At 41.6% G+C, this 12,962-nt stretch overlaps 1 protein-coding gene across 2 annotated transcripts in view; it reads right to left on the bottom strand.

The window, feature by feature from the left end:
* Positions 1 to 9,845, bottom strand: part of NVL (nuclear VCP like) — a 49,444-nt gene extending 39,599 nt beyond the window's left edge. For both annotated transcript variants that reach the window (XM_028158003.2, XM_054713087.1), the window contains exons 1-6: positions 9,755 to 9,845; positions 6,323 to 6,396; positions 4,814 to 4,866; positions 4,632 to 4,731; positions 2,669 to 2,726; positions 1,632 to 1,904 (exon numbers count right to left, since the gene is read on the bottom strand). In XM_028158003.2, coding sequence (XP_028013804.2) covers positions 1,632 to 1,904; positions 2,669 to 2,726; positions 4,632 to 4,731; positions 4,814 to 4,866; positions 6,323 to 6,396; positions 9,755 to 9,811 — 615 coding nt within the window. In that variant the 5' untranslated portion in view covers positions 9,812 to 9,845. The remainder of the gene's footprint in view (positions 1 to 1,631; positions 1,905 to 2,668; positions 2,727 to 4,631; positions 4,732 to 4,813; positions 4,867 to 6,322; positions 6,397 to 9,754) is intronic.
* Positions 9,846 to 12,962: the final 3,117 nt, after the last annotated feature.

Raw genomic sequence — 12,962 nt, 5'->3', positions numbered from 1 at the left:
GCATTGAAAACAGTAAGTTAAGAATGATGCTCAATGTGGCCAATATGTGGTAATTCATCAATCTTGACTTTTCTTCATGTATATTTCAATTTTTAAAAGCTTTAGCCGAAACCGGTTTGGCTCAGTGGATAGAGCGTTGGCCTGTGGACTCAGGGTCCCAGGTTCGATTCCGGTCAAGGGCATGTACCTTGGTTGCGGGCACATCCCCAGTAGGGGGTGTGCAAGAGGCAGCTGATCGATGTTTCTCTCTCATCGATGTTTCTAACTCTCTATCCCTCTCTCTTCCTCTCTGTAAAAAATCAATAAAATATATTTGAAAAAAAAAAGTTAATCATCAATTATTAAAAGCTTTAGAAATTAGGGCATCTACTTATTCTATACATTTTTATAGCGTATCCATTTATGTAGGATCCCTTTAAAGTGAAAATAAACCAAATTGCTATTTTAACAGCTATCTTCCCTATCCCCTACAACTGTTAACTTTCTGTAATACATCCCCCAAGTAGTAATTCTTTTTTTTTAATCCTCATCTGAAGATATTTTTCCATTGATTTTGAGAGAGAGGGAAAGACAGAGAGAAACATCGATATAAGAGAAACACACTGATTGGTTGCCTCCTGCACGCACCCTAACCTGGGCCTGAGCAGGGAAGAAGCCTGCAACCAAGGCATGTGCCCTTGACTGGAATCCAACCTGGGACCCTTCAGTCCACAGGCTGACGCTCTATCCACTGAGCCAAACCGGCTAGGGCCCAAGTAGTCATTCTTTAACTCTCACTAGTAAATGCATCTCAGGAAGTTCATTAGCACCAATTCAACAAACTGACAATTAATTACATGCTAGATGTATTTTAGCCAGGGACACATACACAAAACAAAGCCCCTGCTCTCTTAGAGCTGATATTCTAGAAGACAAAAAACAAAACAAAACCCAACCACACAATTACCCAAGTCAGGAGGTCATAAGTACTTAAAAAAGGAAATACAGCAGGGTCAGGAAAGAACGCCCAAAGATGTGCTGGCTTAGTCATGTCAGAAAAGGCCTCTAGTGAAGAAGGCGCGTGGAAAGAGCTTGAAGGAATGAGGAGGAACCACTGGCATCTGGGGAGGGTCCAGACACAAAGAACAAGTGCAAATGCCTCAAGAGAGAGGGTGCTTGGTGTGTTCTAGAAACAGCGAGCGGCCACTGTGGCCAAAGCAAAGCCGGCAGGTGTGGGTGGAGGGCAGTGGATGAGACTAGGGCAGCAGGGCAGCCAAATCACACAGGGCTTTGCTGGCCACTGCAAGAGCTTTGACTGTAGACTAACGAAGCCACTGGAGGATTTTTAATACATGATTGACAATGACCTGACTTAACCCATAAGAAAGACATCTCTGTGTGAAGAATAAACTGGGGAAACAAGAGGGGAAGCAAACTCCAGTTGGAAGGTCATTTCAATAGTTAAGACAAGAAAGAGTAGCTGGAGGTCTAGGAGGGAAATGATGGCCGCAGTAGGAAGTGATGAAATTCCACGTGTATTTCAAAGTTCCTATGTCTTTTATTTAACACAATAATTTGCTTAATATTATCCTCAATGAAAAGACGGCACTGTGCTCTAACTACGTGGGGCTAAAATATCACTATAAAAATACCTCTATCTCAGATGATGGCTTTTTATTATTACTTGTCTCCTCTGATAGGTCCAAGAAAAAACTGTCTTTCTTTCCACCTGGAGTTCTGTCAATGAACCATCCTCCTTCAGAGCCTCTGGCCGGGGTCTTCGACGGAACGGAGCCGGTTTTGGACGCTATCGGTGGTGCTGAACCGCTGGTTTCTCTTGGCTCCCCCTCGGGAGTACTGGCAACAGAATCCGGGTTTCCTTTCCGATATAAGGAGAGCAGGGAAGAGTTCATGTGATTGGCCAACTGGGAGAAACATGATTTTAGCGTAAGTTACTCAATAGGGACTCATGAAGGTCTGACGGCCTATGTTAACACATTTTCTACTTTATGCTTCCAACAACTTCTCTCGTAACGTTTATAGTCAGAAAAATAGGTGTTTGCAATGAGATGATTTCAACACAAATATTTACTACCCAAAAAGGTGTATCCCCTTGCCACTCCAAGTTACTGTACCAATTCATAATTGGCAGTTAAATAAAACTAAATAAGAATTTTAAAAAATATAACAGAAGTATGAAAATGAGCTGGTAGGCTGTCAATGAGAATCACTACTATCCCATCAATTAAAAACTAATCACATATATCTGAGTATCATCATGGTTATTAATGAATTTAAAAACTGAAGTAACAATGGGAAAAAAAAGTTACAAGTAATTTTATATATTATTCCCATGCTTCCCTTTAATCCAAGTCTATTTATTGGTAATGTTAACTCTGGCAGAAAATGTATCCTTTTCTTCATTTTTACTATGAATTCCTCTTTCTGTACATGTCTGCCCTTTATATGGCCTTTCTCTTCCCTTCTTTTTCCCTGTTTTCATAATAGGCTATAAAAACAAATATGGGCACAACAGTTAACCCCAGAGTTCACTAACACTGTACACAGGAAGTATTTAATTGTTTACATGAAGATGTTCAAAGTCTCTCACTGTATTCCTCACTGATTTTTCTCTAAGGAGGTTGATCATGATTTTTAAAAGAATCCAAGTATGTCCATTAAATGTTACCTGTGGATCTGGGTAATCTTCTATATTTGAATCATCATCTGAATAGCTTTCAGTATACCTGAGTGAAAAGAGGAAAAAAAATTGTAAAGGCTTTTCTCTTACATCTTAAAAAAAATTACTAACTAAAACAGGAAAATACACTGAGGGAGAATATTATTATGGTGGTTCACTGTACATGCTTTGGGATCAGAGAAATCTGGACTCAAAATACAGCTTTACCAGTTATTTACCAGCTTCTATTTAATCTCTCTGAGCCTCAGCTTCCGTATCTACAAAACGGATATCTCATTGGATTATTAGAAGATTAAAAGAAAGCTTGCAAATCAGAAGAAAAAAAGAAAAAAAAAAGAGAAGGAAAAAAAAGCTTGCAAAGTCCTTAATACCTAGTAAATGCTTAATAAACTGTGGCTTCCATTAGCTGAGCAATAAATAAAAGTGAAATGTAAATTCCCACTAGATCAAAGGGTCTCATCTAGGAATAGCCGAAGCCAGGAGAAGAAATACTCCAGTAAGCCATGTAACCAAATGGAACTTTTTTTTTCAACATCATATGATAAAAAAAGAAGTATAAATTCTAATAATTGCAAACTGAGAATTTAGTTTATACACACAGTTGGTGTGTAATAACTATAGGACTCTACTACTATTTATTATTTTTTCTATAGAAAATAATTAAGTAAGAAAGGGCCTTTTCCATGTAAAAAGGTTTACATGAATGCTATGACCCAGTTTTATAATTAAGACATGAATTCTTTTGCTATTCATTAAATTCAACTAAGGCAATTTGGGGCATTTCTTTTCAATATAAATAAGGTAGATTATTCAACTATTTGGGTAAATATCATTTGCCCTACAATTCATGCCATACAAGTATAATTAATTACAAGTGGATTAAGTAGTTAAATGTAATTCCATAAAGGAACAAGAAAAAAGTACAGGTAATTATTCTACATGCTCCTGTGATAGAGGTCTATGTAAGCATTCACAGCATGAACCACACAGGAAAAGGTTGGTAGCTTTGACTAGGTAAAGATGCAGAGCTTCTCTAATCAAGACATTATAAACAAAAAGAAAAGGCAAATGGCAAAATGGGACAAGCATTTGCAATACATATGAAAAGAGGTGCTATTTTATACAAAGAATGCTGACAACTAATAAGGCAAATCCAAATACTTCTCAAATGAAAGACAAAATCCATAAGAAATTCACAAAGAAATATAAAACAGTAAAAAAAAATCACTAGTTATTAATAGATTATAAGTAAAAACAATATGATCAATTTTTGCCTATAATACTAGCAAAGATTAAATAACTGTATAACTAGGGTTACAAGGGGGCAGAGAAGTGCATTCTTCACACAAAGCTGGTGGAGTATAAACTAAGGCAACCTTTCTCGGAGGGCAGCTCCAAATGCACTAAAAAATACATGCTTGAAAATATAAATCTGTCCCCAGAAATACCACTTCAGGATTTTAACATATAAAAACAAACAAATGGCCCTAGCCGGTCTGGCTCAGTGGATAGAGTGTTGGCCTGAGGACTGAAGGGTCCCGGGTTCAATTCCAGTCAAGGGCACATGACCAGGTTGTGGGCTCAATCCCCAGTAGGGGGCAGTGCAGGAGGCAGGCAATTAATGATTCTCTCTCATCATTGATGTTCTATCTCTCTCTCTCTCTTCCTTCCTCTCTGAAATCAAATAAATAAATAAAAAATAGAAAAGTCTAAGAAGGCCTGACAAAGACCATAACACAGCATTTTGAAAGCTGACTCTTCGAGTGGGAGTTTGTGAAAGAGAAAGGAACATTCCAGCTACAGAACACTGCAGGTAAGGACTGGAAAGGTAAGTGTTATACTATAGCGCCTCCTGGGCAATGAAGGGCCACTGAAAGTTTTACGAGTAGAAATATAATGTGATCAGATTCATGTGTTAGATAGAAAAAACTCTCGGCTCCGTAATCCTTACTCATTATCCTCTTCACCTTGTCTTGCTCTTTTTGCCAGATGTTCATCTTCTAATTCGGTTAGATTCTTAAGTTCCTTCTCACTAGTAATTATGCTAAATACTGAAACAAAAAGAAAAACGCCATGAGCTAAAACCATTCTGTAATTTTATTAATGATTCATTTCTAACACTAATAGACTCACCTTTTTCTACCTGAATCCTAAAAGCATTCCTTTTTCTTCGACCGTAGTCTATGCTGAAAAAGAGAACAGAATTTTAGTACAGGGGTCTCCCCCACATAAGTTTGCATGAATATATAATTGTGCCACTGAATGTACACTGACCATAAACCTATTTTCAAACAACTTTGGAGTTTACACTTTTACAACTATAATTTTTCTTGATATTCTACAGAACAGGCCAAAAGAGCTAAGCAACTGGGACCACGCATCCTCCTTTAAAAAAAAAAAAGGGGGGGGGAAGCAGGACTCCCCAGGAGGCTCAGAGGCTGGCAGAGCTGACACGGCCACCATGGACCCAATGAGCACAGACGAGCCCACGGAACAGGGCCCTGAGCCACAAGACTGAAGTCTAGTGGAATTCACGCGGTTACGTTTCAGACTTGCTGGACACCATTACCCCTTTCTTCTTTCCAATTTCTCCGTTTTGGAATGAAAATGCCTATCCTATACCTGTCCACTACTGTATTTTGTCTTCCTCCTGCATGCACCCTACAGGGGATTGAGCCTGCAACTCAGGAATGTACCCTGCCGGGGAATCGAACCAGTGACCTGTAGGTGTATGGGAAGATGCTCAACCAACTGAGCCATACCAGCGACGGCCACCATTGTATTTTGGCAGCAGTAAGTTGTCTGGTTTTCCAGGTTCACAGCTGGAGAGGAACTCAGCCTCAGAATGAATCATAGCTCCAGTCACACCATACCTGGGTTAGATGAGATTTAGATGTGATTTTGGAGTTAGAATTGAGACCGAAATGGGTTAAGACTTCTGGGGTTGCTGCTCTTTTACTTGTAAGCGAGAAGGATCAAGTTTGGGGAGGCAAGCAGCACAGTGTTGTGAACTGAGTTGTGTCCCTCCAAAATGCATACGATGAAGTTCCAACCCTGAGTACCTCAGAATGTGACTGTATTTGGAAACAGGACCTTCAAAGATGTAACTCAGGTAAAATGAGGTCATGTGGACGGGACTTAATCCTATGGGATTGGTGTCTTCATAAGAGGAGGAGAGTAGACTACAGACACTTATACACAGAGGAAAGACCATCTGAAGATACAGGAGAACACAGCTATCTGCAAACCGAAATTCCCGTGTAGCCGTCTGGGCCGAGTGACACATTTCTGACAGTCAGGAAGCTGAGGGAGATCATGCCTGATGGTTTAATTTTATGAATGAAGCAGCAAAAGAAGTAATATTCCTGACCAGACGATAAGGTACTAAAAGATATGATGTAGCCATTACCCCTAGTAACAAAGATATCTCTTTGCCCATAACACGTGATTGGTAAATGTTTGTATACTAGTAACTTACTTGAATTCTGAACTTAGGGACTGGAGAACTAATGTCAGCAATTATTAATATCAATGGGAAATTCAGGCAGGGTGGAAAGTTTAAAAATGATAGGAAAGAAACAACAACAATGGAACAAAATGGAAGGAAAGAAAAGCAAGAACCTGCAGACTCTATTTCCTTACCTGTACATTCTTTGTAAATCAGATGCCATGATTCCAGTGTCCACATATTTGCCACATCTGTTACTGGTGAGGTACTAAAACAGAAAATAGGATAAATATAAACACTCAATATTTCAAACTCAGTGATTTTATTTATTTATTAAATATATCTTATTGATTTTTTACAGAGAGGAAGGAAGGGGATAGAGTTAGAAACATTGATGAGAGAGAAACATCGATCAGCTGCCTTCTGCACACCTCCTACTGGGGATGTGCCTGCAACCAAGGTACATGCCCTTGACTGGAATCAAACCTGGGACCTTTCAGTCCGCAGGTCAACGCTCTATCCACTGAGCCAAACGGGTTAGGCTCTAACTCAGAGATTTTAATTGACAAATAAGAGACTGGACTACTCAACATGTCATATTTCAATGTAAACTCTTCATTAATAAAGCATACCAGAAACATAAATAAAAATCACTAAATGATTGTCACATCTGGAATCGGAGAATTTAATTAAAATTATCAATCACTATGACACACAAAAACACTAACTAGAATAGCTATAAGGTGGTGAGGACTTATTATATCCTAGGTTCCCAAATATCCTAGAACAAAGCACTAACCTCCCAAAGACACCAAGGGGTATTTTAAATGTGAAGGAACACGGTAATATTTGACATCTGCCCAACACTGTAGGAATTATAGCCTGAGACAGTTCGTGGCTTCAATATTAAACCACCTTTTGCTGATGTCTTATCTGCAAAACTGGGTTTTCAGCAGCTGCTATAATAAAAAGCAAACCCCATGTAAAAATCAATGTGCAGCAGGATGAGAATGGCAGAAACGACCCGAGTGCAATTATGAGAAGTTGTTCCTTAGGCACATAAATCCCACTCGGAAATAAGTGTGGTTATTGAAGAATGAAATATATTAATTTTCTTTCAATTTTTACCTATTATAATCTCAAAAGGCTACTGAGTTATTTGAACTAAATAGTTATTAAGTTGCTAGATCCTAACTACGTACTTAATAAACAGACCCATTAGGTATTACTTTTGGTCTAGGAGCACCGTTAAAATATTAATGAGAAACTAAGGGCCCTGTGAGCCTGTTCCAGGGGGCCTTTTACACATGATCTCTTAGTACTCACACTCCTATGAGGTAAGACATAGAAGATGAAGCGTAAATTAAATTAACCTTTAAGAGGTTAATTACTGCCCGGCCTTCATGGCTCAATGGTTGAGCATCGACCTATGAACCAGGAGGTCACGGTTCGATTCCTGGTCAGGGCACATGCCCAGGTTGCAGGCTCCATCCCTAGAGTGGGGCGTGCAGGAGGCAGGAGATACATGATTCTCTCTCATCACTGATGTTTCTATCTCTCTCTCTCCCTCTCCCTTCCTCTCTGAAATCAATAAAAATATTTTTTAAAAAAACAAATAAAAGGTTAATTAGTGCCCTAACCGGTTTGGCTCAGTGGATGGAGCATCGGCCTGCGGACTGAAGGGTCCAAGGTTCAATTCCGGTCAAGGGCATGTACCTTGGTTGCGGGCACATCCCCAGTGGAGTTGTGCAGGAGGCAGCTGATTGATGTTTCTCTCTCATCAATGTTTCTAACTCTCCATCTCTCTTCCTCTCTGTTAAAAAAATCAATAAAATATATATTTTTAAAAAAGGTTAATTAGTTGCTCAGAAGCACATAAGTTTTAGGGCCAGATTTCAAACCTGGCATGTCTAAGTCAACTTCCATGTTTCAATACTTGTTAGTTTTCCAGTCCAGGTCCCCCATTTGATAGAGCAAGATTCTTCTTCTTAAGAATCCTAATACATGGTAACACTCTGCATAAACGCTTCCGATGACAAGAGACTAGGTAGCAAAAGCTGGACTGTTCTAGTTAACCTTCCCCTTCACGGGACTCCTATAATATGCTGCCATATATTATAGTCAATTTTGAATTACATATATTTGTACATATCTCATACCCACTGCAATTCAAAAAAGCTCCTTGACAGCAACAGAAATAAACACATGTTAATCTGCTAAATTTGGGGGTACTTTGTAAGCAGCAGTAGATAGAATATGCTAGTCAAAAGGAGGCAACTGTACTATTTGTGGGAAGATGTCTAAAGTATACCGCTAAGTGAAAAAAGCAGCAGAATTGATGCAAATAAGCTTGTGTGATTAAAAGAAAATGAATACATACATATGCAAGTGTGTAAACGCATACAAAGTTTTAAAAAAGATACAACAGAGACCTCTGGAGAAGTGGAGTGGAGGTGAAAGGAATTCTTTCTTTTCATTTTATGACCTCTGTTCCTTTTATTTTAAACCATAAGAACCTATTGCTTTTATAATGAACCCAAGTAAAAGCAATAGAGGAAACGTCTAATGTCAAACGCTAAAGGACAATCAAGCAAGTTGAGGACTGAGAAGAGGCCAATTAGGAGTCCCTGATCAGAGACCTGAGTAAGGTGAAGAAGCAAGCTGTAGGACCAGCCAGCAGAGTCATTCAGAGTGAGTGAACTGCAAGAGCAAAAGTCCTGTGCTTGGCATGTTTGAGAAGGCCCATGTGCTTAGGACAGTGCAAGCCAAAGTGAGAAGAAAAGAAAAAAGCAAAAAGACAGAACAGGGGTCAAGGGGCCAAAACACGTAGGGCTTTTTTAAGGTGGGTTTTACTCCAGATGTCTGACAAGTCAACTGAAGGGTGTGGGGCAGGGCCCTGGCAAACTCCAATTTCCCCTGGTAGGGGTGCGTGCAGGAGGCATTCTCACATCGATGTTTCTACTCTGTCTCTCTCCCGAAGATATGGACTAACCAAAATAAATAAATAATAGTGAAAAAATATATATATATGTAAAACAAACAAACAAAAAGATGGTATAGCGTCCGGTAAGGTAATAGAAAAACAAGAAAAGTATACAGCTCCCAAAGTATAATGTGAAGAAAAATGTCTCCCTTCTTCTAAATAAGATTGCTTCCACCATTCCAAGACATTTAGCATACACTGCCTTCTACTAACAATTATGAAGATGGGGGGACAGGAGGGACACCTTAAAGTGCGTATTATAAAGTCCCATCCATACTACCTATTTTTACTGTGTCCCAACCTGACCCCAAGTTTCTTGAGAATGGAAATGCTTTATGGCCCCCAAAGCGCCTGGTACAGTGGGGAGTGTCCGAAGACCGATTCTGTCCTAACTTCACCACAGGAAGATTTTTAACTCCAAGGCCATCTCCGCTCTCCTTCCTGATCTGCGCGGAGGGGCACCAGGCCCGGGCAGGCCCCCGGGCTGCGCCCTCCCACCCCGGCGGGAGCGCAGGCCCTGCACCGCGGGCGGCGGAGTGGAACTGCCAACAGCCCCACCGGGGCGGGTGGCTAGTCCAGTCCGACGTGGGAGCCGCCCCGGAAGGTGCCGTGGGCAGCGGGCGCGGACCACTGTGAGGCCCACCTGGATGACTCGCTGCTTCAGCTTATTATCCACGAAACCTGCAGGTCTGGGCTTCATCCCGTCTGTCTCCGCCGCCACTGCCGGGACGCCGGCGTCACGTGATCCGGGGGGGGTCCTTCCTCGGGGCTGCCCGCAGCAATCGCCGGACCAGCCGCGCCCGAAATGAGCCCCCACCCGGCCCGGCGTACGCTGCTCCCCGCGGGATGTGTGTACCGCGGGCGAGAGAAAAACTACGGAGAAGAACGAGCAGGCTTGGAAAACCATCAGGACGTTTCTAGGAGCCTTATTTTGCAGGCTCGTGCAACAGTCCCTGGATGACAAGGACCCCTTTGAACAAGCTCAACTTTATTGTTCCCAACTGTGCGAACAAGCGCACGCGGCGGCTGCGGGGAGGGTCCCGTCGGGCTCTATCATCGGCGCCTGTTGGTAAACTTGTTTTTTGTTTATTTTACCCCGAGCGTTCCAGCCACACCTCTATTAGGGTGCAAAGTTAATCTTGGCCTAGAATCTTAACAAAACCGGAAGCTTTGTAGACACTTGGGACGATTAAATAAATAAATAAATAAATAAAAACCCACCGCCACCCTGCGGCTTGCTTTTCTAACTTAATTACCCATGTCTGGAGGCCGATAAAAAGGCTGGGTGTCAAAAGACTGGGTCACCCAGATAGCTAAACCATCTTGTACATTTGGAAATCATTTGACCTTATGCCATTTAAAAATATATATATTTTTTGATTTTTACAGAGAGGAAGGGAGAGGGATAGAGAGTTAGAAACATCAATGAGAGAGAGAAACATCGATTAGTTGCCTCCTGCACACCCCCCACTGGGTATGTGCCCGCAACCAAGGTACATGCCCCTGACCAGAATCGAACCTGGGATCCTTCAGTCTGCAGGCTTACGCTCTAACCGGTTAGGGCCTTATGCCATTTTTGACATGATTTGTTGAGCACATCCAGTGCAAGAATTTTATTAAACACTAGAGGCCTGATGCACAAAATTCGTGCAAGAGTAGGCCTTCCTTCCCCTGGCTGCAGGCACCGGCGTCCCTATGGCCGCTGGCAGGCACCCACCAGCCAGCAGGCACCCGGACCCTGGCTTCCCTTGCAGTCGGGGCATCATCCAAAGGTCGTCCAGAAGGACATCCAGTCTAATTAGCATATTATGCTTTTATTATTATAGATATGTATTTGCCCCTGAAAATTATGTAGCCCATACATACCTGAAGTACTCTGGAATTGCACCTACTTTATATATATAAAGCATATATATATATATATATATATATATATATATATAATACATTTATGCAACCAAAGGACTTGTGTGCAGGCATATGAGTCTAACCGGTGGTTAAGGACAACAGGGGGGTGGGGGCATGTGTGGGGAGGGGTGTGGGATGGGAATGGGGGGACAAGGACAAGTATGTATACCTTAATCAATAAAGAAATAAAAAAATACATTTGTGTGTGTGTGTTTATTTATTTCAGAGATGAAGGGAGAGGTAGAGAGAGAGAGAAACATCAATGATTAGAGAGACTCATCCATGGGCAGCCTCCTGCACGCCCCACACTGGGAATCGAGCCTGCAACCCGGGCATGTGCCCTCGACCTGGAATCCAACCGTGACCTCCTGGTTCATGGGTCCATGCTCAACCACTGAGCCACACCGGTTGGGCTAGAATAGTACCTTCAGGTCAAGGAGTGTGTTTTCACCTCTTGACTGCCTCAGGTGCAGTAGGCAATAATTGAAAGTAAGTTAATACTAGATACCAATACTGGTATACTTGAATATTTTTACCATTGGAATTATTTCCACTATTTATTGCCCTGAAGACAATTTTACGTTAATTCCAGTGTTCAGAATTTGCAGTACCGTACATCTAAACCAAAAAGATACCGAGTAGTAACCTGAATGCATGTACACCTTACTAGTAAGAACTTACTGCAGTAATTAAATGGCCTCTATTCTTTTTTTTTTTTTTAATGATTCGAGAGAGGGAGAGAGAGAAAAATATTGATGTGAGAGAGAAATCAGTCAGTTGCCTCCCGCACACCCCAGGGAATTGAATTGAACCACCAACTGAGCCACAGCAGCCCGGGCAAATGTCCTCCATTTTTTAAAGGTACAGCCCCACCTGGTGGTGGTGGCACATTTCACCTCCTGTTCCTCACACCTTGGCTCCAGCAGTCCCAACCCCTGCAAATTTTCTACCTCACTAGCAAACAGCCTCTTGTCTAATTGTGCTTTATGCTTAGGTTGACCTATGTGCTCATTTACCCAGGACAGTCCTGATGTTTGCCTCTTGATCCAGCATGGTTATTAATAGTATCCCCTTTATGGAAAGAAATGAGAATCAACTAAATGAGACTAGGCAAAGACTATTCAGAGCTTGCAGTAATAGCAAGGGAGTCAGCCACCATTGCTTGCATTTTGGCAGAGACTCAAAGGCAGGCAAAGGAATGGGAACACTTTATAACTGAAAAAGGGAAGGCTTCGGGTATGCCCTGATTGGAGACTCTTGTCATGGGAAAGCTGTTCGTGGCTAAGTGGAAGCAGGGCATCCTATATGACTAGTTAGGGGGCGCATTTTTGAACATTTCTCACATGGCAAAGAAATGCTACTGTGTGTCCAGAAGATTACAAGCATTCAGTAAATTCTCCTTGGTTAATTCCTTGTCATAATTTCTTGACATAATTAGATTAGACATCGAACAGACTGTCAAATTACAGTGGGAAGGCAGGGGAGTGTTGGGGAGGGGGGGGAAGAGATCAACCAAAGGACTTGTATGCATGCATATAAGCACAACAAATGGACACAAGACATTGGGGGGTGGGATGAGGGCATGCGACAGGGGTTAGGGGAGGCTGGGGAAGGTCAAGGGGGAAAAAGGAGATATATGTACTAATACATGTAATACTTTAAACAATAAAAAAAAACTATTTAGCCGAAACCGGTTTGGCTCAGTGGATAGAGCGTCGGCCTTCGGACTCAAGGGTCCCAGGTTCGATTCCAGTCAAGGGCATGTACCTTGGTTGCGGGCACATTCCCAGTAGGGGGTGTGCAGAGGCAGCTGATCGATGTTTCTCTCTCATCGATGCTTCTAACTCTCTATCCCTCTCTCTTCCTCTCTGTAAAAAATCAATAAAATATATTAAAAAACAAAACAAAAAAAAACTATTTAAAAAAATTAGATTAGAGAGACC

The sequence above is a fragment of the Eptesicus fuscus genome, chromosome 24, assembly GCF_027574615.1.
Source record: "Eptesicus fuscus isolate TK198812 chromosome 24, DD_ASM_mEF_20220401, whole genome shotgun sequence".
Taxonomy (NCBI): Eukaryota; Metazoa; Chordata; class Mammalia; order Chiroptera; family Vespertilionidae; genus Eptesicus; species Eptesicus fuscus.
The sequence above is the reverse complement of the archived record's forward strand: the minus strand, read 5'-3'. Positions and strand labels throughout refer to the sequence as shown.